The sequence below is a fragment of the Notamacropus eugenii genome, chromosome 7 (assembly GCF_028372415.1).
Source record: "Notamacropus eugenii isolate mMacEug1 chromosome 7, mMacEug1.pri_v2, whole genome shotgun sequence".
Lineage (NCBI taxonomy): Eukaryota > Metazoa > Chordata > Mammalia > Diprotodontia > Macropodidae > Notamacropus > Notamacropus eugenii.
This window is the reverse complement of record NC_092878.1, coordinates 56,694,982-56,719,529: the sequence shown is the minus strand read 5'-3', so window position 1 is coordinate 56,719,529 and position 24,548 is coordinate 56,694,982. Positions and strand designations below refer to the sequence as shown.

The following is a 24,548-nucleotide window of genomic DNA, read 5'->3' as shown; positions in this document are numbered from 1 at the left end:
ATTAACATAAAAAAGAGAGAGAGATGAGCCTTTGTTTTACGAAACAAACATCAAATCACAGCTTCAAAAAATGAGATTGTTCATATCTTAAAGAACAAGATACAGTTGATTACGGATACGGGGTCATTTCTGAATTGCCCATCTATTGTAAGTCAGATCACAGATTGATTAACAAACATGATAATATCTGTAAAGCACTTTGCAAACCTTAAAGCACTTTATAAATATTAGCTATTATTATCATAAGATACACTTCAATATTGATTATGTGCTAGGGAATATAGTAATCCCAACTCTTCCCAGTGCTGTTGTTGCTGTTTTTGAATCATGCCCAGCTCTTCATGACCCCATTTGGACTTTTCTTGGCATAGATATTGGTGTGGTTTACCATCTCCTTCTCCAGCTCATTTTACAGATGAGGAAACTGAGGCAGGGTTAAATGACTTGCCCAGGGTCACCCAGCTAGTAATCAAATCTGAGGCCAGATTTGAAGTCAGGAAGACGTGTCTTCCTCACTCTAAGCCCATGACTCTATTCACTGTGCCACCTACAAGTGTTCAGGCCTTTTTCAACACTTCAGAAAGAATCATGATTTCTTGAGTATGAGTGTCCTCTCCTCCAGATTTTTCCATAAATCAAGCATCCAATGAAATGGAAGCGTTCTTCTTCCTTCCTTCTTTCTTCCTCTTCTTTCCTTTCTTCTTCTTTCTCCTCTTTTTAAAGAAGTATCTTGGGTGTACCAAGGTATCACTAAGGTTGTTTCATTGTCATCTCTCATTTTCAATGTGTGATAGCATCACCTCCTTTACTGACTGGTCAAACACATCCTCAATAACGTCTTTCTTGGTGCTTTTTGTACATGTCACTGTTGGTGACTTGCCATAGTCTATTAATGCCTAGGATGAATTTTTCTGTTGCCTTTTGGGTTATTTGAATTATATTGTCCCCTTAGAACTAGGAACAACATTGGCACAAAAAAATACTAAGTTGCAAAAAAAAAAAAAAAAGATTAAAACTTGATATTGGAGGCTGAAATCCTGAATTTAAATTCTAGTTTTTTCCCTTATTACCCCTATGACCTTGGACAAATAAGTCACTTCCCTCTCTGAGCCCTGTTTCCTCATTTGTAACATGAGGTCATTGGATTAGATGACCTCCAAGATCCCTTTGAGGTCTAAAACTCAAGATCCTATGAAACCTTGTCAATGTCCACATACCAAATCCACTTTGACATTGCTTTGGACTCCAGAATGATGGTTTTGGAGTATTGGGTAAGTCAGCAGGGCCACGTCTTTCTAGACTCCTTTCTTGTCTTGGGGAGAATGGATTTGTAGTTTTTTTGAGGACCGGTTACTTGTGTTGTCTAATTAGGGAATCAAAATGCCACCTACTGGTAATGATAGGGAAAACAGCTATTATTTACCTAAAGCAATAGAGGTGGGGGAGGCCCACAAAATGTCAAAGCTGGAAGGATACTTCCATCTAGTCCAGATGAGGGAATTGAGATCCAGAGCATTTAAATGGCTTGGCCAATCTAATTGTGGCAAAGGCAAGACCATCCACCAGGTCTTCTAAATGAATAGGGATAAATGTAGAGTATTATGGTTCATTTTTTTAAAAATCAGCTTCATAAATACATATGATAGAGGTATTTATGGGGGTTATTTGGTAGACTGCAGTCAGTGGTGTGGCAACAGTCAAGAAACAATTACCATGACTTTGGCTATGTTAAGGTAGGAATAGTGTGCAGGACTAAGGAGGTGATAGTCACACTATCTTCTGCCCTGGTCAGGATATATTTTCAATATTGCATTCAGTTCTAGGCATCGCATTTTGGAAAGATATCAATAAGCTGGAGAACATCCAGAGAAGGACAGCCAAGCTGATGAAAGGAGACATGATAGCTGTCTTCAAGCATTAGAAGGACTGTCGTGTGGAAGAGGGATTAGCTTTGTTCTGCTTGGCCTCACAGGGCAGACTCTAGAGTGATGGGTAGGAGTTAAAAAGAGACAACTTTAGGCTTCATGTAAGGAAATCCTCCTTAATAAGTAGTTATTCAAAAGTGAAACGGGTTGCCCCAGGAGATGGTGGGTTTGTCTTGTTTAGTGTTTTACATGTGCCAAGTGCTGGGATACAAAGCTTAAAGAAGAAACAAACTTTTCCTTTAAGGACTTTCCATTATAGCAGAAGATTTTATATATATATATATATATATATATGTATATAGATATATGTATATAGATGTATGCATATATATGTATCATGTATATATGTATATACGTGTGTGTTGTTTGTGTATATGTATATGTGTACATATATACACATGTGTATGTATATGTGTATGTATATACATGCACATATGTATATGTATATGTAAAATGCAATCCAGGGTTCAAGCTCATGTGCATAAGACTCTCCTCATTAGTTGGGAATGATTCCTCAATGCTCCATATCTGCTTGAGGGACAGAGTGGAGGAGAACTTGAGAAAGTTCTCTCTCTCCTGAGAAAGGAGAGATTCCACTTCTCCAGTCTCTGCCTCTGCAAGCAGCATCTGGACAAACCAACGTAGACACACAAAAAACATGGACAACAAACACACTTTACATAAGTACATACAGAACACGTAAAACGATAATTTTAGAGAAACCATTAGCAGCTGGGGGAACAAGAAAGGAAGAGGATTCTGAACTGAGCTTTGATAGGAACTAGATTCTCTAGTATTCAGACGAAGGTTGAACGACCACTTTTCCAATAGGTTGTAAATAAAATTCTTGTTCATGCATCAGTTGGACTAGATCGCCCCTGAGGTTCCTTTCAAATATTTCTCCCAAATCAACCACTATAGAATATGGAATTCTATCTAGGTAGAAAGGACCATCATAGGCCCAAACCAACAAGGATTAATTACTGAGCAACAAAGGCTATCTCTTTCTTACCACACAAGGCAGACCCATAACAAAGACTCTCAGAATAGTGTTACAGTGGAGGTTTAATATTTTTCATGAAATTAATGGAAACCTGTGGATAGTTAAAAGTCAGGAATCTTGAATTAACCCACTCATTCAAAATCACTATCATTGTCTGCCTCAACTAGTTGTCAGGAGTAGATTTTAGGCAAGAGAAAACTAGAATATGGTTTTCCAAACCGTGGGAGTTTCAAACAAGCCCCTGAACATACGGACAATGTTAGATTAAAAAAAAAGAAACAAAACAACAGACATTTTAGGTTTGAAGAAGAGAAACCAAGGATAGCCAAATCAAAATCCCATCACCAAATATTAATTAGTACTAATCACAAGTCATTTACCCAGGAACCTGATTCCCTCTATATATTATTTTAACGATAATAATATATATTGAGGTGCTTAGAAGGATAGCACTGAAAAATGCAAACTCTTATGTAACTATGATGCTCTCTCAGAATCTTCTGGCAAGTCCTGCTTTGGAACATGAGTCAAAGCCACAATCACCCCAGTAACTAAGGCCAAAAATTCCTTGCATTTTGATCTGATTTGCTGATGTAGGTCTTCTCTCCCTCCAATGATGCAGAGGACAAGCTCTCCCCCTTATTCTCCTACAATTCCACCATGCAGAGGTGTCAATGCAATATGTTGCGAGACTTTAGTTCTCTTGACATTCAGTCCTATAGAAACCTAATTTAATTAAGCAGATATTTATTTCACACAACAGAAAATCAGAGGTCCCTGCTTTGGAAAGGAGGCTTGAAGCCAAGCCCAGTCCAATTGGAGAGTATAACTTGCTCTTTTGCCACGCTCTGTGGACAAGGTTTTGCATTCCATTCACTAGTGCTCTGATCGCCAGGTGAGGCCCAATATTGTTCAGTAGGGTCTATTTAGTCCTCCCACTGCCTCGGCTCTACAAAGCAACATAAACTCCCAACCTTTCTTCCTCCCACTTGTATTCATTGCTGCTTTCTAGGTTCCCAGTTCTACCAAATAGCAGTCTTGATCATTCCACCTCAATGCATTAGCTTTCATTTTTCCCAGGATGAATCTCATTTGACAATCGCCTGCTCATATTTCTGTGCTCTCTAGGTCCCTCTGTGCTATTTCTCTGTCCTCTCTGGGGTTTGCAACACCAATCATCTGCAGATTTCATTAGCATGCTGTTTACCCCTGTCTTTCAGATCATTAATGAAGATGTGAAGCTAAATGCCAATCCGCACAGTCCCTACCACCCCCACCCCCAACTCCTATTATCCTTTCTGATGTGACAGGGTCAAAGCCAAACCAATTTGAATCCATCATCAGAAATATTGTGAACTGCCACTTTCCCTACAATCCAGATGTTAGAACAATTGTATTATTTACTAACCTGGTCCTATTTCCTTCTCCCTTGCAGACAGATGATCAGATCTGGCTATGAGATATGGGCTACACTGGGACCGAAGGTTGGTCGGGTTTGGGCACTCCAAAAGCGTGTGAGCTTTTAGGGGGTCTATTGTTCACTGTTTCCTCTACCTTTCCAAGGATTAGAATACTGACATCAATCCAGAACCCACAGATTACTGGGAGCCTTATATAAAGGAAGCAGCTGTAGCCATTATGTTGCAACTACTCTGACAGCGAGGAGCAGGCAGGTGGAAATAGTCTCAAATCCACCAGAAAATGCTCTCCTTGGGTCATTAGCCATAAACCACCTTAGTTCTTCTCTGTTGTAAGCCTGGAAAAGCCTCTCAAAGATCACAACACCTGTCCCCAACACCCACCCCCCAGCCACCAGGGGACAATTAGAGTGCAAAACCTTAGGTTGCCCCCATTCCAACCCTGTACCCACCAGAGCACATGGCTTTAGGAGGTGGTACTGAGCAGATTAAAACCCAGCTTGGTTGGGGTTATATTTTAGCTAGTGAATGATATAAAATAACCTTCCTCATCTCCACCTTGTAGAATCTCTAGCTTCCTTCAAAGCTAGCACTTTTCTGATTTCCCCTAGCTTCTAGACCCTCCCCCAAATTACCTTGTATTTGTCCGGTATATATTTTGTATATGTTTATATGCATACACGTGTTCCCCGATAGAATGTTAGCTCCTTGATTTTCTAATAAGATGTTTAGAATCCCTTCTATTTTTCCTAGTTTTATTATTTCCTGGTGACTTAAAACGTCATTTGTCATTCAGTTCCTCTAGTTTTCAAGGAGTTATTTTCTTCCTTAAGATTTTGTATGTCTTTTTCCAATTGGTTAGCTTTTCATAATTTTCTTGGATTGGGACCATTACACCTAACACAGTGCCTAGCATATAACTGCTTAATACTTGTCAATGGATTGATTAATGCTCATTGCTTTACTCATTCACTCCACATAGCCAATCAGTTGCCAAGTCTTATCAATTCTACCTTTGCAATGTCTCCTCTCCGGACGCACCCAGCCACTCATTGTGGCATATCTGGGCTATTACAATAGCTTCCTACCTGGTCTTCTAGGCTTCAGTCTTTCTCCTCTCTGACCCACCCTCCACACAGCTGACATTGACGTATCTAAAGCCAAAGAGAGGTCCTGGGGCTCCCTCTTGCCTTTAACATAAAATAAAAACTCTACTGTTTGACTCTTCAAGCCCTTCACAATCTGGCCCTCCTCACTCTTCTAGGCTTATTGAACATTGTTTTCCTTCACCCTTTTTACCAGTCAAACGGACCTGTCTCATGTTATTCCCTACATATTACATTCTAACCCTCCCACCCCCCGCCCCATTCTGTGTGTCTCTGCATAAAGTACCCCACACCTAAAACTCAATGCCTCTTGACCTCTCCTTGGTAGAATTTTTAGCTTCCTTCAAGCTGCCAACAGGAAACCTCTCTGGATCTCTCCCACCCCATTTCTAGTGCTCTCCCTCCAGAAATCTGAACTTATTTTGTATTTAATTTTCTGTGAACATACTGTTTTCCAACAGAATATAAGCTCCTTGAAGGCAAGGACTGTTTCCTTTTTTTTTTTTTTGTATCCTCATTGCCTTGCACAAGGTAGGTTTTCAGAGAGAAATAGTTCAGTGGAATGGTGTCGAGGTGGAGGTGGAAGGAGATGTCACAATATAGTTGGGATGATTTCTCTAATTTTTCTATTGAGTCTAAATTGCTGATAAATAACTCTACTCAAGGGTCTGTGACCTTAAACAAAGTCTTACTAATTTCTATATCCGTAAAATGAGGTAGGGTTAAATAATACCCTAACTCATTTCTGACTCTAAATTGGGTGAGCTTGAAAAGGATATTGGGGTGCTGCCTGAGGCTGCTTTTCAAATGATCACCCCAGCGATCAGGACTGGTATAACCAGTGACTGAATATTCACATGCAAATAAAAGTCAGGCTAATACCTATACAGACATATATGCAGGGAAGTTTTGTTTTGTGCAAGGAATAGAAAGGAGGCCAGTGTCACTGGGTCAATGAGGATGCTGGGTATATGTGTACATATGAGTGTATGTGTACACATGTGTATATATTAAATATGCATTGAATGTATGTGCATGTCTACATACACATATATATGTATGTGTATATGCATACATACACTATTGCATGTAGAGCATTATATGAGGTTCTGTAGACACAAAGACAAAAACAGCCCATGACCTTGAGGAGTTTATATTCTACTGGGAAGAAACAACATATAATAAATAAGTATGGGAAATCTGAGGAGGAGATTATAACAACCAGATTGGTGGTTCCTATGTAGTGGTTTGAGAAAATGGTCAAAGAGAGACGCACACTAAAAATTATTTAATGGTCCTTAATCAGTAAGTAATTGGAGAAGAATTGAGAAATATACTAAATAACCCACAGGTTCACAATATATTTTTTATTGTTGTTGAAAGGAGCTTTTGGAACAAGAAAACATTGGGAACCACTGAATGATATTTTCTCACTTAAGTCCTATGCTCTTCTAAAGCCCTAGGAGCTTCTCACTGAACTATAGCTGTCAAAGTCACCATTTTTAGACTTGACTTTTCTTTTTGACCTCCTTTGTGTTGATCTGCTGATTTGAGACAGCTGGTGTCCTTGAGAATGGCCATTTACCCTGAGGGCTTGGGTTGCTGACCTCTAGCTCCCATGCTGATACTAATTAGGCAGATCACTGCCTATGGGGGTTAGGTTGCATGAGGCTGGACTACAGTTATTCAGAAAATTCTGGTAAAAATGAAAGGTGAAAATGGCAGGAAGGAGGTTAACTCACCTTTTGGAACTTTCATCAAACCAGAAAAGACAGTTTAAAAAAATAAAATGAAATTTACACCACAGAAAAAATTTTTGGAGAGAGGAAAAAAGGAGGAAGGAAAGTGAGAGAAAAAAGGCAGAGAAGTTAGGGGGTGAGAAGCATCACTGTGTTCCTTGGAAAGAACACTTCATTTTGAGGATCAAATACAAAGTTCTCTGTCTTGTGTAAGGAGTAGAAAGGAGTCCAATGTCACTGGGTCAATGAGTATGTTGGGTAAAAGTGGGGTATGTGTATAAAGTGTAAGAAGACTAAAAAGGTGGGGAGGGATGTCAGATTATCAAGAATTTTAATGCCAAAGAGAGGATTTGATATTTGATCCTTGAGGTAAAATGTTCTTTCCTTAAAAATACATCATCACTTTGACTGAGCATTTTCTCTAGATGTCCCTCCCATGCCTGGAATGCTCTCCTTCTTCATGTCTATCTTCTGGCTTATTTCAAGTCCCAGCTAAAACCCACTTTCCAAAGGAAACCTTTTCTGATCCTTCTTAATTCTAGTACCTTATTTCTGTTGATTATTTCCTATTTATCCTGTATATAGCTTATTCGTGCATAGTTATTTTCATATGGTCTACCTCATGAGATTGTGAGCTCCTTGAGAGCAGAGCCTATCTTTTACCTCTGTTTGTACTTCCAGCACTTAGCACAGCCTGGCACATTAATCAATATTTATTGACTGACTGGCAGTAAACCTGGTTTAGATTCCTGGCTCTGCCACTTCATAGATACATGGGCTTGGGTAAATTGCTTCTCTGGGCCTCAGTTTCCTCATCTCTAAAATGAGGAGAGTTACACAGAGGTCCTTAACATTTTTTACGTCATAGACCCCTTTGGTGGTTTGGGGAAGGTTACTGATCCTGTCTCAAAATAATGCTTTTAAGTGTATAAAACAAAATACATAGGACTGCAAAAGGAACCAGTTATATTGAAATACAGTCTATCTATAAATTCATGGACCCCAAGTTAAGAACTTCTGCCTAGATGGTCTCTAAAGGCCTTTCTGGCTCTCAACTCCAATGGTCCTACTTGTTCATTTGATAGAAGATATTCACGTACATTTTAGGCAGGATGGTTTTGAGACTTCTGCAGCTAGAATCTTAGTTCATCGCCTCTGAGGATTTGGTAAGACTCTGCCTTCAGTCTCCACTTAGCTTAGAAAGGTCAAGGTCTACTACTGCCATCTAGGGTCATCTCCTGTTGTCATGACCTATGTCTTGCCACTGGAGTCATGATTCTAGAGTAGGGAGTGAGGCTGATAACTTTGCACAGTCCTTCCTCACTTAAATCAAATTCACTTACAAGTCAAAACATCATCCTATTGATGTCATTGATCCTCTTTGAGAATGAAGGATGAACAACAACACACCTTCAGTTTCCTCCAATAAATATTTACTAAGCACCTACTGTATGCCTAGTCATAACATTCACTGATTACTATAGGCAAAGCGTAGAACTCAGTTTATAGAAGTAAAGAAGACTTGATATTATTTATATAGGAAATGAAGGTCATCAGTTTTTAAAGAGCTAAATCACAATGAAGTATACAACATTAAAAATTATGCTAAGCCTAATTAAATATTTTTAAATGATGCAGAAAAATAACATATGTAAATAAATTTACATAGTGCTTCAAGATTTACGTAGCACTTCATATATATTATTTCATTCAACCCTCACAACAATCCTGTGAGGCATGTTCTAATATGATCCATATTTTACAGATGAGAGAACTGAGGCAAATAGAGGTTAAGCAATTTGCTCAGAGTCACACAGCTTCTAAGTGTCTCAGGCTAGATTTGAATTCAAGTTTTTCTTACACTGTGTCCACTGGGCATCACTAGCCCTCCAGGATTTTACAGGGCTTCAGAGTCATCTGACTACTTTATCAGCAACCACTATAAAGATCTATCAATGCAGAAGTTTTAGGGGATGGAGCCAAATCTATGCTAAAATCTATAGCAAGCTTTGGACATTGTTTTAATGACTAGATTCTCAATCACAGCTTAATACTTATCTCTTATAAAAGCAAAATATGAAACAAAAATCAGTTATTTGAGCTCCAGTTGTCTGGATTCTGGATAATTGTAAATTTCCTAAATATGGCATAGCATTATAAATTCAGAACTAGAAGCTATCTTACAGATCAGCTGGTCCAAAAAGTGAGTTATTCAAGGGTATACTTGAATAACTAATTCAAATTATTTAAAGGTAGCAGGGAACAGAGTCAGAATCTGAACTCACATCCCCTGGTTCCAATTCTCACATTCTTTACCCTGTGCCACATTCAAGAACACAATACTGGAGGGTCACCTTCTTTGTGGAAATCAGCTAGAGGTCAAAGTAGAAGAGAGGATATGGATTTTTAAAAAATATTCATCTAGTTTAATCTAGAGCTTGTTTTTTTACATTTTCTAATTCCTCCCTCAGACTCCCAAACTCCTCTCTTCTGGCTATGAATATCATTTGTGGTTAGCTCACATCTTGCTCATCCTGAAATTCAGGTCATTCACTTTAAATGACTCCCATGATATGGAGGGTCATATTTCCAAAATGATAATGAGGAAAATGCTAGGTAGAGTTATTTTTCAGAAATGACTTACTGTTGAACCTGTTTCTGTTATGGTGGGGAGAAAAGGAAGAGAAAGCCTGGTGATTTCTTTGGTTGTATCTGTAACTCTCTTCATTGCCTAGAATAGTACCCAGTACACAGTAGGTATCTGATAAAAACCTTGTTGATCATTTGGCATTGGCGAGCTTACAGGAGTGGAGTAGTTGGAAAGATTCTTGGAATCTCTAATGGGGAAAGAGGGAAATCTGTAGGCTTAGAGAGAGCAGGAAAATGTAGGTGACTAGTTGCTAGAGAAAAAAATATTATTCTGAGGCACTGATTTGTGAAGACCCTTCTTCTAGCTCTTATTTGGAGGAAGACCCTGAGAGAAGAGATAAGGACACTGCTTCCTGGACTGGCCAGTGGAATACCAGTGGTAATGAAGAGAATATGGATGGATAGGAATTAGCTCTTCCTTTTAGATCAAGCAAGCAAGCACTTATTAAAGTATGTGCCAAACTTTATGCTAAGTGTGGAAGATACAAAGAAAGGCACACACAATCTCTGCTCTCAAGAAACTTACATTCTAATGGGAGAAATGAGATCAATAGGTACTTACAAATTACATAAGATCGTATTTGGGTGCTTTTTCTCTTTTGAGCTCTTTTATTTACCTTCATAACTCAGGGAACACAATAGTTATGCTTGAGGTATTTTTTTTCTTAACGTGGGCAAAATCCAAGTAATATAGCATTACTTCACAAAAACCAAGAAACAATAAATAAGCAAATTCCCTTCACTAAGGCCTTTGTGCACGAACATATGTGTAAAGTACGTGTTATGTGCACATTCATGCATCACATTCTCATAGTACCATGTAATACACATGTGTGTGTGCATGTACTCATTGAGGTGTTAGTACAAAACAGTGAGCATATTTGTATGTTATATATGATGTGCATGCAAAACACAAGGTATGGATAATATATTACACACATGTGGTATGTGCAACATGTGTACTGTACACATGTATGACATACCTATATGTGTATAATACGTAAACATGTATGCATTTACTAAGGTCTTAGTGGAGGGAATTTGCTCATTTATTGTGACTTGTATTTTGTAAACTGATACTTGGAATTTGCTCACGTTAAGAGAATATGTCAATCATACACACACATACTGTTTTTAATATTTTATTTTATATCTGAAGTGCTTACTTTAGAAGAACTATTTTTAAAACCCCCTAACATTAAACACAGATTTTTCCTTTAGTCTCGACCCCAGGACATACATAGTGTTGTCCTTTGGGTCTGAAGTAGGATCCTTTTGTGTGTGGGAGTAAAGACATACAAGCACCCTTTCCACCACTGAATACATGCTAAATTCCCTCCTCTGGTGCTCAGCTGCAGCCACTGTAAGATACCACCTTGTGAACCTGTGTGTCAGAGAGCCTACTCTCCACAGGTTTGGCAGGCCTGCATCCCACTGTTTCTACAAAGATCCCTTCAGGAGTGTTTGCATGAAACTGGTTCTTTGGCCTTAATGTCTGGTACTGCTCTAGCAGAAACCTGCAAGGGGAACTTTCTAGCACTGGAGCAGAGTGCCTGGCACACTGTAGTACTAAACAAATGTTTATTGACTACAGAAATGAAGGTCAGTCTCTCACGTGCTCCTCTGTACTCCTACCAACCAAGGAAATCAGTCTCCTTTAAAAAAAAAATGTATATATACACAATGTAATACATATAATATATGTACGCATGCATGTGTATGTGTATATGTATATACATACATACACAGATAGAATAGATTTCATAAACAGCAATAATGAATATTTTAATATACAAAGAAAACTGAATTATATATAAAACTGTGAACTTTTTTTCCTCAGATTTTTTTTTTTTTTTACATAATTCAAATTTAATATGGTAGTTTCAACACTATCCTGCTTGTCATATCCACTATGGAATTTCCTTTATCATTCTTCTATTTTTTAAAATGATTCATTGATTATTTTTTCTTTCTTTCCCTCCTCTCCTCTTCCTCCCCCATCCAATCCCTCTTTCTCCTCCTTGTCTTCTTATATTACTATGACTATTCCCCCTCCCTCTCCTCCATTATAAATTGGTTGAGCACAGGGATTCTATCTATTCTACTTACACATTAGCATTTCATGTGGCTGTAGAAACTGGTGTGATGGATACAATTTGATCCAATCCAGCTAGCATTTATTAGGTGCCTACTGGGTGCAAAACTGTGGCTATAGACAGAACAAAAACCACAATCCACAGGTGTTCAACAAGTAATATACAAATGATATGAATTCAAATCTGTAAGCTTTATTAAGTGCCTACTGCTTGCGTGATACTGTCCAAGGTGCTAGAGATACAAAATTTTTAAAAGGCAATTGTCCCTGCCCAGTACATTCACCTGGGGGAAGGAGGAAATAGAGCATAAATGCACACAGATAAGTAAATACAAAGTATATGAAGAAGGAGAAGGCTGCTCGTCAATAGCTTGTAAGGAGACAGGTGAATCAGTGAAGAAGAACATGAAGGAATAAGAGATAAAAAACAGCAAATATAGTCAACAGGACAAAGATCAGAAACTTGACCTCTTACAGGTAACAGACATTCTAGCTCTCTAGAGTTCTGGTCCTTCTCATACACAAGTGACAGAGGGCCCAGCCCAGGAGGACCTTTAGTCTCCCTGTTTCCTGCTGGTCCAATGGCCACAACTCTTGATTCTCAGTGGCCGGCTGCTTGGAACAGAGAGAAGCACTCGGACCTCCTCATTAGTCAAGTTTTCTCCAAGTCAGACATCTGGCTTGAGCTATGTGAAGCGGGAAGACAATTTGGGGCTTATTAGTGTCCCAGGGAGGCATGGAACTTGTGTTGCTGGGACCAAAACAGCAAGAGCTTTAGTGGCAAACTCCAGCCGAGAAAAGACTGAGCAATTGTCTCACCTAATTACCGGGAGTGGACCTCTTTGTGTTTGCAATTCCGTACGGTTGTCCGATCGCTTTTCTCTGTTTGTTGGCTCAGACCATGCTGGAAGTGTGCTAATTAGAAGAGAAATGTCTGGAGTGATCCTGTCAGCTCTTGTTATCTGCAAGGACAAAGCCCAATATTATTCTGAGGCACTGTTTTGTGAGGGTCCCTCTTCTAGCTCTCATTAGGGGGAAAACACTGATAGGAGGAGAGAAGATTCTACTGCCTTTGCTGGCTGATGGAGCACTGGTGATGCCGTTGCTGTGCTAATTAACAAGCTTGGGCCAGCACTTCTTCCACCAGTAGTTCATCTGGTGCCCGGAAGCCCACCCATTTTCTTGCACAAGTAGAGAAAATATTGTGAAAAAAGTAGAGAAAGTTGGGAGCTGGTGCAGGGGAGTCTGTCAGATATTCCAGGGTGTAAATATAACATAACCTCGGTGAACTCCCATATGAACACACAGGTTTAGGCAAAGCACAATTCATTGGTTGGGCAATAAAACAATTTATGTACTCCAAGGACACTTGTTGAACTGAAATGTTGTGAACTTGACTAATATTCGTGATAATGAAGAAGAGAAACTGAAAAATATGTGCCAAATCCTCCATACTGATACAAAGCACAAGTCTGACCATGTCACTTTCTCAAGAGCCTTCAGTGACTCCCCATTTCCTCTAAGGTAAAATACAAACTCCCTAGCCTGGCATTTAAGGTTTTCATAATCTGGATCTCCCCTGCCCTTCTACCCTTATTCCATACTACTGCCCTTCATGAACTCAACATTCCAATCAAATTGGACTCTTAGCTATAGCATGAACTTAATATTCCGTCTCCTGCCTTTAAGCATTTATACAAGTCAATTCTCATTCCTAGAATATACTCCATCCTCATTTCTGTCTCTCAGAATCTTTGCCTTTCTTTAGAAGCCAAACCTTGAATGATCAATTTTCCTTGGACTATAATTGTTTGATGCAGGCTGTATCCCCACAACAAAATGTAAGTTCCTTGAGGGGAGGAACGCTTTCACTTTTGGTTCCAGATCTCTAGAACCTAGCATAATTGTGCATAAATGCTTAGCAGATATTTATTAAATGGAATTAGGACATAGAAATTGGGAATTATTTAAAAGGAACAATAAGGAAGAGTAAATCATCTAACATATCACTTTGATTTCATTTTGATCTATCCAAACTTCTTACAATCTGCTGTAGCTATTAACCTTCTTATAATTAGAAGTCCCAAAGTAATATGATGAGCAGCACTTCACTGGAAATAAAATTTGTGGAGCTCATTCTGTGCTTTTTGTGAAACTACTGATGTTCTTATGAACTCGTAGGGGCAATGGATGAAATTAATTCAGCACTACTATAGCCCCCCATTGAAGGCACAAGAATAAAAAGGATCCATCATAAGAAGTAACTAAGCAAGAAAAGAACAATAATAAAGCATCCACAAAAAAGATCAATGGGTAATAAGGAAGGTAAGAAAAAGAGAAGATGAAGTCTTGACATCATCATTAGTTTATACTCCCTGAGCACTCATAATATCCTAGTTACTAAACAGTAGTCATCCAAAGAATCAAGAGACCAAGTAAATATTTTGATTAAAATTGAAAATCTGATTCTCAGTACTAGAATATACTTCTGCAGGACATCAACGCTCATAGATACTGGGTACATTACCAGGGTGGTGGTTAATATGGTAAAGGCAAAGGAAAATGTTTGGGCTTGAAAATTGAAAAAGAAATCTATTAACATGTAGAAGAATGCTCATTGTCACTATTGTCTTTGTACAAAAATGGTTCTTCATGCAAATATGATTCTGAAAATCAGTGAAAAGCCCCTGATGACAAGTGTATTTGTGTCTCAGAAGTGTTCCATTGCAAAAAACTTACCAATTAAATTCCATTCAAAAATTTGTCTTTCTTTAACCCATCTCAGTGTGGGACTTAACTCTGACAGGGCAGTGTGGTAAGAGCAATTCCTATTCCACAGAGACTAAGCTAATTTCCCTACAAGGCAATGAAACTCTCGTTGTGACTTAACTGGTCAAATGCTAAGGCTTGAACAGTTGATAAAGTTTTCTGGTTTCAAGGTCTTGACTCTTAGAACATTCCAAGTCAAACCAAATCAATAAGTATTAATTTCATGTATACTATATACAAGACACTGAGGAAACAGAGAAGCAAATAAAAATAAATTTCTGCTCTCCAAGAGCTTATAGTCAAATGAGGGAGATATAAAAACAACTACGTACCATCAAGATACAGACTGGGTAAATTGGAGTTAATCTTAGAAAGAAGGTATTAAAATTAAGAGGAAACAGGGAAAGTTTCACATAATATCATTTTTTAAAAATTTCTGCAAATAGCAGAATTATAAAAACCTACCTGGAGAAATCCAGTATTACCACAAGGAAGCTCTAGACACTTAACCAGACATGATGTACTTTCAATACAATACAATATGTAGTTAAATGTCCAGCACTTTTTGAAATATTGAAATGTTCTATTTCAAAATAATAGAATGAAATAGTATTACTAATAAATAAAATATGCTAAAACATAACCCAGATGAAAAATTATATTGCATAAATATAAAGACTTCTAATGAATCTGGATAATGGTGAATAGCTAGACTACTAGAAAGCCACGTGAAGCTTAACATTAAGCAAATAACAAGAATTCATATCTATCACATAAATACAATAAAGATATGCAATAGGGATTGGACTTGTGATTTCACTAATACAAGGAACTCTCAGGAACAGAAACTTCCTCTACCAAGTTGACACTTTCTATGCAACTTAATGAGTCTTAAAGAGACTTAAAGAGATTGCTTAGCACTCTGCGGGCTTAAGTGACTTGCCCAAGGTCACACAGCCAGTACAGATGAGAGGCCAAACCTGAAACTAGGTCTTTATTGTGTCAAGGCTAGCTCTCTATCCACTACATCGTGCTGTCTATAGCCTTAGAATAATGTATTTTCAAAAATCCAACTCGATTTCTCCAGTTTATTTTGTACTGCTTGAAATAGTGAGTATCTCTTTAAACTAATGGAGTGAATTGTTATTAGTAGGAAACAAAATACTAGTTGTCCAAGTCGTATGATGATTTGGCAACTAGCAAGCTGATTACCCATGTAACCTGTCCCACATGGGGACTCATCCTTCTAACTCTGCTACATATGACAACTTTTGTCTGGGATTTTTAGGGTTTTTTTTCCTTTTCCAAAGGCGTTGTTTCACGGAATCACATGTAATTTTTCCTCTGCACCCTGCCTCAACCCCAGCATAACAGAGAAGGTAGAGAAAATAAAAATGTAATGAACACTAAAAATTTATAACTGAAGTGTTCTCATTCAACTTCTTTGCTTCTTACCTAACCTAGATCCTGATCACTGGCTTTTACCAGTTCACTCTTTTCCCCTCTCCTTTTAATCCCTACTTTATGATACATCAGTCCTAGCTGAAATTTGTTTTGCTTGTGACTGTTCTCTGTCTTCTGTCTTCAACCCCCTTCTCTGCCCTCTCCATATTTCTGCTTAATTCCACTGAGTTCTATATATTTCTATACCAAACTCTGTGTATGTGTACAAATCCTTTTGGGGTTTAGGCAAGAGTAGGGTTCATGAGATACCTGCTCTCCACGCTCTCTTCAGTTTCTGTACATTTTTCTTCTACACTTCAGTTATAGGAAGTAGTTTTTTTCCCCTTCTTTATTTCTTCCTGACTGTGCCCCTTATCCCCTCCTGGTCTTTCAAAAATAGTACAAAAAGGATACCTGTCTCTTGCTCCCCATTAAACTACTTCATCATCATTTAACCCCTTCCAATTGCCCAATGTAGTTATCTTTCTATTGTCTCCTGTGTTTGTGTATCAAAGATTCTACCCAACTCTAGTCTTTTCATCAGGAAAATTTAAGTTTTCTATTCAGATAAATCTATCTTCCCCCTGTAGGATCATACTCAGTGTTGCAGCACACTCTTGGTTATGAGTCTTTTCCTTTTTGCCTTTTGCAATACCAATTTCCAAGATTTCTTCTCATTCATAGTAGTTGGAGCATGATCTTTTGTGATTCTAAATGTGGTTCCTTGGTATTTGAACTTTTTTTTCCCCTGGACATTTGTAGTGTCTTGTCTTTGTTGTGAGCGCTCTAGATTCAATAATGTTTTCATTTTGGATTTTTTACTTGAAAGTGGTGATGAATGGATTCTATTTCCTTTTGCCTTTGGTTCTAGTAGGTCTGGGCAGTTTTAAAATGATTTCTTAAAATATGTTATCTAGGGTTTGGGGGGGTTTTTTTTCATAGTTTTTCTGAGAGTTTTCTTAAAATCTCTTTCTTTAACCTCACAGTAGCAATACTACATATTCCTCTAGTTTTTCAGTCTTTTGAATTTAGAATTTTATCTTGTCTAATGAACTGTTCATTCTATTTTTCTGGAGTCCACTACTTGGATTGTTTTTCAACTTCTATCTTAAGCTATTTATTTTCCTTCTAAGTTTTTCTTTCAAGATTCTAATTTTGCATTCTATGTCTTGCTTCACTTGTTTCAGTCACCCTTAGAATCCTTGTAAGTGGGATAGCTAGGTGAGGCAGTGGATAGAGTACTGGCCCTGGAATCAGGAAGACCTGAATGAAAATCTGACCTTAGACACTTGATAGTTACTAGCCATGACTCTGGGAAGGTCATTTAACACTAATTGCCTCACAATTCAAAAATAGAATCCTTATGGCTAAGACTTTTTTTTTCTGAGTATTTATACATATGAAATTTATCTCTTCTCTTACCTCGTGGGTTTCCTTTCACAGATAGTGTTTCTTCATAGTATTCAGTTTTTTTTTCTGTTTATTCCTGCTACCAATCTCATTTCTTGGATTGATACTTTAGTATCTGTTTTCTTCTGCAATCTTGGTTGAGGTAGGCAAGTCTTGTTTGGTCCTGTCCCTTCTGTATTCTGTATAACACTTCCACTCTAGTACTGGATGAGGGGCTGGGACTAGGCCTCATCCTCTGTTACAATATTGAGCTTCTTCTCTCATCTCCTAGTGATCAAATTCAAGTGTTGACCTTGACCCATTTCCGTCTTCTCCTTGCACAATCCCCAGTTGAAAAGTTGTTCTGTCCATGACAGGTCAAATGGAAGTCAGAAATGGTGTTGGTCTCAGGCCTCCTGTAAAGTTGCACAATATGGGCATCTTGGCATTGCACTGGCCTTATCATCTTGCTGTGTCTCTGAGTGTTCCAAAGTATTAAGGGGTAAAAGCTTGGAAACAATAGTATACTGTAGTACTGATGGGGGACTAAAGTTATCTAGAAATGTCCTGGAGTTCTCTTTCTGCTTGAATCAGAAGAGTTAAGATTTTCTTGACTTGACTTAATCAATCAGTACTAATTACCTACTATGTGCCAGGCATTGTCCTAGGTACTGGGGTACAAGTACAAAGAATGACATGGGAGCTCTGTATTTTGGCTATAACATTCCCGGCACTTTTCCTTTGGGGAGTTTCTTTCAGGAGGTGACCAATGGACTCTTTCTATATTTTGCCCTCTAGAGATTTGGGTAGTTTTCACTTACACTTTCTTGAAATACAGCATCTGAGATTTTTTTTAATCATGTTTTCAGTAAATCATTAATTAGGATTTAATCATGGTTTTCAGTGAATCCAATGCTTATTAAATTCTCTCTCCTTGACCTGTTTTCTAGGTTAGTTGTTTTTGAATCCCATATTTTCTTCTATTTTTTCAGTTTTTTTTTATTTTAAATATTTTTTGCTATCTCATATAGTTATTGATTTGTTTTATGTATTCTAGTTTTCATCCAGGAAGCTATTACTCAGGAAGGTTTGCCAGTTTCTGTTCTATGCTATTTGTTCTCCTTCCAGTTCTTTCCTCTAGAGCTTTATTTTTTCTTTTAGTTCCTTCCTTCATGTCTTCTTCTATTGATGTAGTCCTTGTGCAAAATCCATTTTTTCCCGAGTTTCTGTTTTTACTTGTCTTTAGATAGCTTCAATAATTTTTTATGCTAATTGATATCACTTTACTCCTTCAAATTAGAAATTTTTTGTAAAACATTTTGCAAACCTTAAAGCATTATATAAAAATTAACAATTATGATGATGCCTCTAGCTTTGGTTATTTAACTAGAGCTTTGTGTAAGGGCTAGTCTCTGTATCATGCCGTGCTTTTAGGTGGGCTGTTCAGCCCAACATGATCTCACCTAGGGTCATCTGGATTCCTATGCTGACCTCCTTCTCCCATGGTTAGATACAACTGGATCTTTGACATTTTGAAATCTGAGTCTTCAGGGATCTTTATGAAATGCCTGATATGTGTTGGTCTGATAGGTGCCACAATACACTAGTATCTGTGGACTAACTTCTCAGTATGGAGGCCCAACTATCCAGGGGATTTTTCAGAGCCATGCTTGCCTTCCTTCCATACAGTCGGTTCATGAACATTTATTAACTGCTTACTATGTACCAGCTATTGTGCTAAGCACTGGGGATACAGAGAGCCTTTCAGGCCACATGATGTGTCCCTGGCCCCTCTCTACGTGCATAGGGAGGTTGCTGGCTTATTTGGCTGCACTGGCAAGGGCTTTGCTGGCAGCCCCCATTTCTGGTGACCCACGGGCTGCTGGATGACTTTTTGTGTAGTTTTAGGGTGGAAGGAATCACTCACTACAGTTTCTCTTTGGATTCTTTGATCATTATTCGGTTCCAGGTTTCTGCTGAAGTAGGTGTGAGAGCTGGACAGTCTGTTCTGCATTCAGGAATCCATCTTAGCTCCAAGTCTCTTCTCATGATTTAAAGTCTCTCAGGCAGCCAACTATTTTTCTAATTGGCCTATAACTGTTCCTGAAATACCCCAGCAGAGATTCATTTCTTCGAATTAAGGCTTTACACATTCAGGAATTGTTAAAACACAGATGCCCCATATAGGGCAGACATCAGTAATAACCATCATGGCTGGATTTGGTTCAGAGTTGTTTTCCTGTAACACAGATGGCTGAGATGGAATACAATACAGAGGTAAATTCTGACTGGGGGCTGGAAGGAAGAGAAGAATGCGAGGGAGAAGAAAACATCGAGAGCACAGAGTATCATTCAATTCAATAAACATTTAATAAACATTTCTTATGTTTGGTGCACTGTGCTAGGCACTCGGATACAAAGATAAAAACAATATACTCCCTGACCTCAAGGAGTTTTACAGTCTCCTAAGGGCAATGACACAACCACAAATGACAACTATAATGTGGATGTCTGCGGAGAGCAGGTCTAGATGGAACACAGTAATCAGACAGGGCTCTCAGGTGAGCCAGGGAGCAACAGTAGGATAGCACTTGGGGGAAATGAAAGGTGCTGAAAGGGAAGGGCTTATGCATGCCAAAGGCAAATCATCTACTTCACAATTTTGCCTAGGGTCAGACCTAGGTACTAATGTTGAGAAGAGTCCAGAAAAATACTACAGGGGCCCCCTGTGCAAATTTGCACTAATCCAGGGTTCAATTTCAATTTGTCATTGACCATTGTTTAGCAGTAAGGTAATGAATGAGGATACCCACCCCTGGATTATTTGTTTTAAAATAGAGTCTATTTAGAATTCCACTATATTATAGTAGTACCTTATATTTAAAGAGTTGAATTCTAGATACTTAATATACCCCAATACAATAACTGGGTTCTTTAATATTAAAATGCAGAGCTTTCCACTGATGTCTAGGGTTTAAATATGTAACTTGAAACTTTTCTGAAAAACTCCATGCCCTGCTATAAAGTGAGATACATTTGTTATGACAGCAACCCCCATATACAAATTATAGTCTGCCCATATGTAAAGTACATACATAAAACACTATACATAGACTTAATATTATCAATATAAAAATACATCATTAACACTTCTAAAGGTGACAAAACCAATAAATACTGCAATTTTAAAGCATCTACTTTGCTGCACTGATAAGGACAATTAAGTGCTTTGAACAAGAAAGAAACTAAGATAAAAAGAACAGAAGTGGCCCAGGAAACCAATGACAGTTTCAGATTATAGACATAAATTCTAAGCATATGTTCCAATATCACTCATATTTTTTTTAATTTCCCAAAGCACTGAATGTGCCTAAGTTGTCAATTTTCCAAATTCACAGCAAAAGAAGAACATAACATTAGGACAATTATTTGGGGGCCACACACACACACACACACACACACACACACACACACATATATGAGCAAGATTACATATACATATATATAATATGTACAGAGTTCAACCGCATTTAGTGAGATAAAGGAATGTCAGCAATATATTTAACTCAAAAATGAAACTTCAAAAGTTTTAGTTTCTAAACCAAACGTAGCAACCAAACAGAACATTCTCCTCACATTCCTCATTTTCCTTTAATTTTCTTTCTCCTCTCACTAGGTGGAATTATTTTAAGCAACTTGATCTTATCGGAGAGAAAACCCAATAGTAATTCTACTACAGGAAATAGGGTACAAGTATCAAAAAAGGGGTAATCAAGAAGTTTTAAAAATGGTGTCACCTCAGATGAGCTAAGAAAATTCTGCTCACCACTGTGGATAATTAAGACCTAAGAACACCAGCAAGTCTTTCCACATTCAAAGAAAGACAGTTTGCTACCACCAAACCAATATTTTGGCTGGTGAAATTCCACTGGAGAAATTTCCATGGGAAAACTCTAATTCTCAATGTACTTCTTTATAGTGTACATTATAACATGGAAACTGGCAAAATGTAGACTTTTTTGGGGGGGAAGAGAGAAAATTTGATATTTCAATCCATATATGGGGTTTTAACCTATCCTCTCTAACATACATGGTTACAGAGCTTTGGAATAGTTACATCTGCACCAGGAAATCTTTCCTCTGTTAGCCAAAATGTCTTAATGCAGATGAAGTAATATGGCTACAAGGAAAATGCTACTGCCCCTCAACACAGTGACATTTCTTCTCATCCAAATTGTTCTCTTTTCATAGCGTCACTTTCTCCCACCTTGGGCTACTCACTGAAGGAGGCTGGGGCAGAATTGCTTGCCATAGCTAATCACAAACTATGGGGAAGCTTTCTCTTTGCCTCCTATAGTAGTTTGATACTGGGAGACTATCATGGAGCTGTGATATCTTAGGATATAATATGATAGCTTATGATAGAAGCTCCCATCATGGTGCTTTCACATTCCAAACTAACTCTAGAAGGACCAATCCATCACCCCCCTCCTACCTCTCCACCCCTCACCAGAAAACAGAGTTAGAAGGAAGAGTAAGTGCCATGATGAGAAATGAAGCTATAATGAGAGGTAAAGAATTTTCCAATCAGATGATGTGTCAGGAAGCTCCTATTTCTCAGGATATGGATGCTTAGGACCTGGAACACACTAGGCTACTTCAGGATAGATATAATGTCCTATATGGGCCAATTCCAAATCTCCAGTCAGTCATCTTTTCTCATCATAGAAAACTGGTCTAAGAGATCAGTCTGACTAAAGAGCCCATCTAATATGTAGCAAATTCAAACAGTATGATTTAGACCAGATACATCACTAAACCAGACCAATGAAGGGATCATAAGGAGGCAGGGCAAGATCCCACATAGATTCCAAATCATTTCTATAAATAGAAATGTAAGACTTCACTCTTAAGAATAATACGAGAAATTCTGGTGATCTGGTCTTAGAATGCCAAGGTCTCAATGCTTATGGAACAACAGTAAATGATGATCCTTATGGAGAGCAGATCCTTTTCTCCCAACCAGCGTCCTCAACAAGAAGCGGAACCACAGAAGCAGTAGAGAAGTGCATTCTCCATGATGTCCCCCAGGCCTGAGGAAGCAGTGAGGGCAGCTGTCAGGTCTATACTGGAAGAAAGGAAGAACATCCATTGTCCATTGAATATCTTATTCACAAGCTGTGGCTTATTTCTTGGGTTTCTCCAGAATGTTGAGGAATTTTCCCCGAGTCATCTCTCTTGCTGAAATTATAAAAGAAAAGAAGGGTCAATGTAAACATTATACTTGGTAATGGGATCAGAGAAGACAAACTGATTAAAACTGGCCTCAGTTCTGACACCAACCATATCTGTGATAAGTTAAAAAAACCAAGAGCTGTCTAAAACTTGACAAAGTTATTCTAAAGTTGTTTGTATGGATCCAGTTTATAGTCTAACTACTGAGAGCTTTAAGAAGGTTAGAAAAAATTTCCACAGGCTATCACGCCACCCCCCCCCTTCTACTCTTAAAAGATAACAACGGAATTCTCAATAATAGCAGAAAAATGGTCTTCCTTATTTAGTATTATCAATTTGTGAATGGTGTAATCTAACATGTTCCCTCTATCTCAAGGGACTTGCTTATGATACAACTGAAATTAGAGAGTCCTTTCCATGCTTTTGGCCTCTGGATGTTTATAATCTCACACTGAAATTAGAGCTCATTTGCCCTCGTCTCTCAGGAGTGGTAGTCCCTGGATGCTGTAATATAACACAGTTTATATTCCCTCAGTGCAGTTCATCTATGGATGATATAATAAAGTGGAGTTTATAGAGCTTTGGTCTTCTCTCTCTTGGCATTGTCAGTTTCTAGATATTTAATACAGCCAGGCAGGGTTTATGTGTCTCCCTGACTTTCGGCACCATCAATCTCTGGTGCTATAGCCACAACAGGGTTTATGCAGCTACTTTCTTACACATGAGGCTTTGGAATGAAAATGGAACATTTCTCAATTACAAGACCCACTACATAGAAGCTCTCTCTTGTGTTCATTCTGTCCAAAGTAGCACAAATGGGCACCCTATGTGGTTTAACGGTCATTTTATTCTCTCAGCCATTTTCAGGGCTGATGAAAAGTATGAAGTGATAGATAGTCCCAGACATTGGAATGGGCAGCCTGGTACAGTGGGAACAGCAATGGCTCTGGAGTCAGAGGAGCTGGGTTCAAGTCCTACCCATGCTTGCTACATGTGATCCTGGCAAGTCATCTCCCAGGGCCTCAGTTGCCTTATCTATAAAATAAGGGGGTTACTGCAGAAGACCCCTGAAGTCCCTGATAATTTAATGATCCTATGATGTAAAAAGCTTGTTTTGCTTGGCTCGTTATTCCTAAAGGTGTTTTGGCTCTGTCTAGGGGAATGAGAAGGAATGGGAATTATCTGAAAGAATAAGGCAGTCATTGGTCTCTTACTGAGTCTCTTTATACAAAACAGAGACTGAAAGAATGAATTTTTACTTCTACTCCTAGATTTAAAGCTAGTTGGCATTTGGACAGGATGTGCAGAATACTTCACATACATTATCACATTTGATCTTCACAACTCTGCAAAGTAACAGAGTCATTATTTCTATTTTACAAATGAGGAAACCAAGGTTCAGAAATGAAGTAATTTGTCCATGGTCAATGACTGGTCACAAGAAGAGATTCAAATGCCTCTGTAAGCAAGAGAACATAACCACAAAAACCTCCTATCAAACAGGAGACAAGAGCTGGAAAGGCCCTGCCAGAGTGCAGTCCTTATATAATGCTCAGTTCACATCCATTTCAACAATGGCACTCTTTTCCTCAGGATGGAAATCCCATACAGTTTCAGGCAGCAGGAGTCTCAGGGAGGTCTTTCAGTGGGTGGAGTTAGTTCCTTTTTGTGGCCTAAGAATGTGAACCACTCCAAAGACAATAGCTACTTACAACCACCTAACAGTCTTTCAGTTTAATAATGTAGCAATAACAACAAACTCTGATTTAAAGGACCT

General features: G+C 38.4%; 1 protein-coding gene across 2 annotated transcripts in view; it reads right to left on the bottom strand.

Moving 5' to 3' along the window:
- Positions 1–19,882: 19,882 nt before the first annotated feature.
- Positions 19,883–24,548, bottom strand: part of LIN52 (lin-52 DREAM MuvB core complex component) — a 118,409-nt gene continuing 113,743 nt past the window's right edge. For both annotated transcript variants that reach the window (XR_011970688.1, XM_072624911.1), the window contains one exon: positions 19,883–22,777. Coding sequence is in view for 1 of the 2 variants with exons in the window: in XM_072624911.1 (XP_072481012.1) it covers positions 22,722–22,777 (56 nt within the window). In the remaining variant the exon portion in view is untranslated. The remainder of the gene's footprint in view (positions 22,778–24,548) is intronic.